General features: G+C 59.9%; 1 protein-coding gene across 1 annotated transcript in view; it reads left to right on the forward strand.

The window, feature by feature from the left end:
* Positions 1-5712, forward strand: part of IGF2R (insulin like growth factor 2 receptor) — a gene marked incomplete at its 5' end in the record, with an annotated part of 85721 nt that overhangs the window by 58189 nt on the left and 21820 nt on the right. The window contains 5 exon segments of the mRNA XM_015560021.1: positions 788-937; positions 2112-2273; positions 3402-3609; positions 3911-4057; positions 5044-5278. Coding sequence (XP_015415507.1) covers positions 788-937; positions 2112-2273; positions 3402-3609; positions 3911-4057; positions 5044-5278 — 902 coding nt within the window.

Below are 5712 nucleotides of genomic sequence, written 5' to 3' on the forward strand. Positions count from 1 at the left end.
CACACTCTCTAACACACACATTCTCTGTTACACACACATTTTCTATCACACACACATTATCGAACACATATTCTTTGTTACACACACATTATCACACACACACTCTATCACACACACATTCTCTATTACACACACATTATCACACACACATTCTCTAACACACATTCTCTATCATGCACACATATTATCATGCACACACATTCTCTATCACACACACACATTCTCTATAACACACACCCCCTTTATCACACACGCGCACGCAGACACACGCAGACACACACACTCTCTCTCTCTCTCCTGGTGCTCACCTGTCTTTCCTTCATGTGTTCATTTACTCCAAAATACCTACTGAGCAGCCCGGGTGCTGGTGCTGCGCTGAGCCGATGGTGAAGGTGGCGCAGAGCAGGGCTGTGCCCTCCCGGTGAGGGGCATCGCAGGGTAGTGCTGGGCGTGAGGGTCAGCGTGGGGCACGTACAGTGGTTCCCGCCTCCCACCACCGGGTCCCAGAAGACCGTGCGCCATTCTCTGTGACGGAGAGGAACAGCCTGGAGTCTCTGAACATTCCAGGGGTAGAAACGGAGCCGCTATATCTAGTCGTGGGGTCAAAGCGGATGGCCCCTGCATTTTCTGTGTGGCCGCTGAGTCGGGCCTGCCGAGTGAACCGTGACGACAGGTTTCCTTAGACGCTGCTCAGTTTCCAAACGGACGAGGAGTGAACGTGGCCATTTTGTACGAGCCTGGGGGACAGCGACTGTCCTGAAATGCCGCTGCGTTTCTCTTCGTTTAGGACATTGGCCGAGTCTCGGGGCCTCCGATTCTCAATCCCGTGGCCAACGAGGTCTACTTGAACTTTGAGAGCAGCACCCCTTGCTCAGCGGACAAGAATTTCAACTACACCTCGCTGATCTCCTTCCACTGCAAGAGGGGCGTGAGCATGGTGAGTGTGCCCGCGGGCGTGGCGGGTGTGCCCCGTGGGGAGGGGGGCTGCAGTGTGCGGGAGAGGCTGAGCTGGGACCCAAGAGGCCTGTTTCAGAGCCAGGGTGCCGAGCTCACGGTCTCCCTTGGGCCCCATGTCCGGCTGGCATGCATCTGCCTAATTTAGTGAATGAATTCAGCACGAACCGGCCCACCCTGAGTTACAGGGCAGGTTGCACAGAAGGGCGTATTGTAACCTAAAACACGAACAGCCTGGGTGCGGAGCCGTGCTCAGCTCTGCCTCGCAGCATGTGGAAGGTCATGACGTGTTTTTAACCCTGACGTTGGGGACTGATTCCGGTTGGGAGTCTGGCAGGCTTTCGGCCGCTGTGATCACCTCGAATTCATAAGTTAGTAAAACAGGAGACCCCTGGATCAACACAGGTCCCACAAAGCCGTACATTTGACTCCCAAGGCGGTTACTGATTCCTGTTCTGTGTGCATTTAACCAAGTGGCGTTTTGTTATAGAGCCTTTGCATGTGCGTTTCTCTTGACCAGCACCCCGTCCCCCAATAAGAGAGAAACTGTAACGACGGCCCCTATGTCTCTGTGGGTCAGAACCGCCAGGGACGTGCCTGTGCCCCAGCTCTGCAGCCGGTCCCTCCGGCCGCACGGCGTGCTTTTAGCAACGAGGGCTCTCCCACTAAACGTTGGTCCCAGTTTTCTCCCCTGTGGTTTTTATCTTCAGTTGAGATGCTTTTTTCCATTTGAGTTTCTAGGAAAAAAGATTCTCAGCAGAAACAAAAATAAAATTCCCGACCAGTCGCACATCTGCTCAGTGGCTGTTGCTGAGCGAGGGAGTAAAGACGGGATTGAAGTCCGCGCTGTGCGCGCTGGCCGGGGGTGTCGCCTCGTACATGTCCCGTGTCTAGAAGGGCGGGGGGTGCTGCCTGGGAGCGCGTCCAAGTGCTTGCTCCCCTCCTCGCGGGGTCTGTTTCGCACATGTCTCTGTTGTGACATGGACAGGCCTCCCTCTTTCTCAGCAGGTCACCCAGGGACCTGGTGGTCCGCGGCAGCACCTGTTCCCGGTGGCGGGGAGGGTGCCGCAGCCCCAGGGCCCAGTCTCGGCCCTTGCGGGGTTGCGAGCAGGGGGCGGCGCTGGGCCTAACCCATGAGCTTGTGCTCTACCCCACAGGGGACCCCGGAGCTGCTGCGGGTCAGCGACTGTGACTTCGTGTTCGAGTGGGAGACGCCGCTGGTCTGTCCGGACGAGGTGAGGACGGAGGGCTGCTCCCTGATGGACGAGCAGCTCGACTACAGCTTCAACCTGTCCAGCTTGTCCAAGAGCACCTTCAAGGTAACTGCCTGGCCCTCGCCTCTGCGTGGGCATATGCTCCGAGGTGGGCATGGGGTGGCGCAGTTAGCCGCCGCCTGGGGACATGGACGGGTTGGCTGTGGGGTTCTGGGGACATGGACGGGTTGCCTGTGGGGTCCTGGGGCATGGACGGGCTGGCCTGTGGGGTCCTGGGGCATGGACGGGTTGCCTGTGGGGTTCTGGGACGTGTGGTGAAGCAGCCACGCTGACATAGCTGTGCCCCTGGGTTGGAGCTCTCACACTGTAGGGCCTGTGAGGATTCAATGACCCTGTGGGGCCACCAGTGAGGGCCAGGTGGCTCGGGACGTGCTGGGACCACATACTGCAGGGGCAGGGCCAGGGCTGCCGACTAGGAAAGAGGCGGCTTTCTCACTGGTCACAGAGGCGGGTGCAGGGCGATGGAGGCCCCTGACTGGGGCACCTTGGAGCTGGCGTGGTGCTTGTCTGCTCCAGTCGGTGTGACACGGACGGTTTTCTATGGCGATGAGGCCATGGCCAGCTCAGGTTACTGGTGGTTGGGGGCCCTGGGCCTCCAGGCCTATGATCTGGGTGTGATTGAGTCACGCAGCTGTGGGCCATGCCCCAGAGACTCGTGCCGCCGGGGGAGGGCATGCCCTGGACCCTGTAAGCAGAGATCTTGCCCAGGCCCAGGCCCTCCCAACTGGTGTGCCGTAGGTGGAGTCTGCAAAGGGCGGGCAAGCCAGGAAGGGAAGGTGCACGCTCAGGGAGCACCCACTCTGCTCGTTAGCGTAGGCCTCACTACCCCCGGGTCCCGGGAGTGGGCTGAGCCGCCTGAGGTCTCCCTGCTGCTCTCTGTCCCAGGCCCAGCTGTAGGGAAGGCCGACAGGTGCTGCCCCAGGAGGCAGGAGGAGGAAGCTGGCTGGATGGGGAGGGTGGGGGGCCAGGAGGAGAAGCAGGCTGGCCTGGGTGGAGGGAGGTGGGGTTTTCCATGCCCCGGGGAGGTGTCCAGCGAGTAGGCAGAAGGTCGGGACTCCGAGCAGGGGGCGAGCCTGAGGCTGATGCACATGCGGGTGCAGCCCTGCCTCCTGCCTACGCTGCTTCCCGGCAGGGGCAGCCCGCTCACCGCCCCACGTGGTGTCCTCTGTCCAGGTGACTCGAGACTCGCGCACCTATAGCGTGGGCGTGTGCACGGCGGCCGCGGGCCTGGACGAGGGCGGCTGCAAGGACGGAGGTGTCTGCCTGCTCTCTGGGAGCAAGGGCGTGTCTTTCGGGCGGCTGGCGTCTATGAGGCTGGACTACAGGCACCAGGACGAGGCCGTCATTTTAAGTTATGCCAATGGCGACACCTGCCCTCCAGGTAAGGCTTGGTGGCGGGGACATCTGCGTTCCCAGTAAAGGTGGCATTAGACCTGGCGGTGGGAGGAAAGGGGAGGGAAGCACCCCACTGTGAGCACCGAGACGTGGATGGGACACGTGACGCCACGTCCCACAGCCCTGGGAGCGGAGCTCAGGCTGGAGACACTCAGGCCTGGGGGCTGCTGCCACACTGGGCGGGAGACCTGGGGTCCGAGGGGGTCCTCCATGGGCAGCTCTAGGCCATCCACCATCGCACCGAAAGCACAGTGCCGGCAACCGGGTTATGCTGCTGTCCTTTCCAGAAACCGAGGAGGGCGACCCCTGTGTGTTCCCCTTCACTTTCAACGGGAAGAGCTACGAGGAGTGCGTGCTGGAGAACAGGGTGCGGCTGTGGTGCGCCACCACGGCCAACTATGACCGCGACCGCGAGTGGGGCTTCTGCAGGCAGTGTGAGTACCAGGCACCGCGAGTGGGGCTCCTGCAGGCAGTGTGAGTACCAGGCACCGCGAGTGGGGCTCCTGCAGGCAGTGTGAGTACCAGGCACCGCGAGTGGGGCTCCTGCAGGCAGTGTAAGTACCAGGCACCGCGAGTGGGTTCCTGCAGGCAGTGTGAGTACCAGGCACCGTGAGTGGGTTCCTGCAGGCAGTGTGAGTACCAGGGACCGTGAGTGGGGATCCTGCAGGCAGTGTGAGTACGGTGTGGACACAGCCAGCTGATGGTGCACGGGGGCGTCAGCCGGGCGGTCAGTGGGGCTCACCCACCAGCTCCAGAGGCTGAGACCCACACCAGTGTCCAGCACTGGTGGTCATTTCCTGCCTCAGCGAAGTGACTGCTTGTCACGGGCCTGCAGGGTGGCAGGTGAGTGACCGGAAAGTCTCCATAGACTTTCTGCCACATGACAGGCCGGCCGGGAGGGGCCGAGCAGGGAGCCCGACGCTGCGCCCTGCCTCCTGCGAGGTTCACGAGTGTCCCACTCATGTGGCGCAGTCTGACGGGAGTTCCCAGGAGAAACACGTCAGGAATGACAATCCTGTAGCCCCCGGGACAGAGTGGGGTCTGAGGAGTGTAAGTGTTCGCTCTGCAAGGCCGGCTGCTGCTTTGTTGTGGGCTCACTGTGCCGGGATGCGCCCCCGGGCTGTGGGTGACACGGACATGCTCAGGTCCTGCGGGCTCTTACGGTCAGTAGTACTTTGCTTGCTTGTTGTTATCATTGGCGCCTTAGACGAGCTGGGCCCTGCCCTTGGGGAGTGGCGCTAGTGGCAGGGATGTTACAACAGTGAGAGACACGGTCTGGTAGAGATGAGATGTGTGAAATAGCACCATCTGTGGGGGCAGTGTAGGGTGAGGTGGGCTGGGGGCAGTGTGGGGGGTTGGGAGAAAGCATGGAGGGCCAGGGGAAGCAGTGTAGTCTGATGGTCCCCCCGCTGCTCCCCAGCCAACAGCCACCGGACGTCCGCTATCATCTTTAAGTGCGACGAGGAAGCCGATATTGGGAGGCCACAGGTCTTCAGTGAGACGCGTGGGTGCGAGGTGACGTTTGAGTGGAAAACCAAAGTGGTCTGCCCCCCAAAGAAGATGGAGTGCAAGTTCATCCAGGGGCACAAGACCTACGACCTGCGGCTGCTGTCCTCCCTCACCGGGTCCTGGTTCTTCGACCACGAGGGAGCCTCGTGAGTACCTCCCCCCTCGCCAGCCGAATCGACCTGTGGCAGTAGTGGGCCGTCTTTGTTTGAAAAGCTGTGTTAGCTGCACGCAGCTGCTGTGGGCACCTTCATTGTCATGTTTGGTCTTTTCTTTTTCTATTTTTTGAAACACATTTTTTAAATTGATTTCAGAGAGGAAGAGAGAGGGAGAGAGAAACATCAATGATGAGAGCCCTAACTGGTTTGGTTCAGTGGATAGAGCATTGGCCTGTGGATTGAAGGGTCCCAGGTTTGATTCCAGTCAAGGGTACATGCCCAGGTTGCTGATTCAATCCCCAGTAGGGAGCGTGCAAGAGGCAGCCGATCAATGATTCTCGCTCATCATTGATGTTTCTATCTCTCCCACTCCCTGTCTGAACTCAATCCTATCTAATAAAAGAGAAACATGGTAATTAGCATAC

The sequence above is a fragment of the Myotis davidii genome, unplaced genomic scaffold (genome assembly GCF_000327345.1).
Source record: "Myotis davidii unplaced genomic scaffold, ASM32734v1 scaffold1494, whole genome shotgun sequence".
Taxonomy (NCBI): Eukaryota; Metazoa; Chordata; class Mammalia; order Chiroptera; family Vespertilionidae; genus Myotis; species Myotis davidii.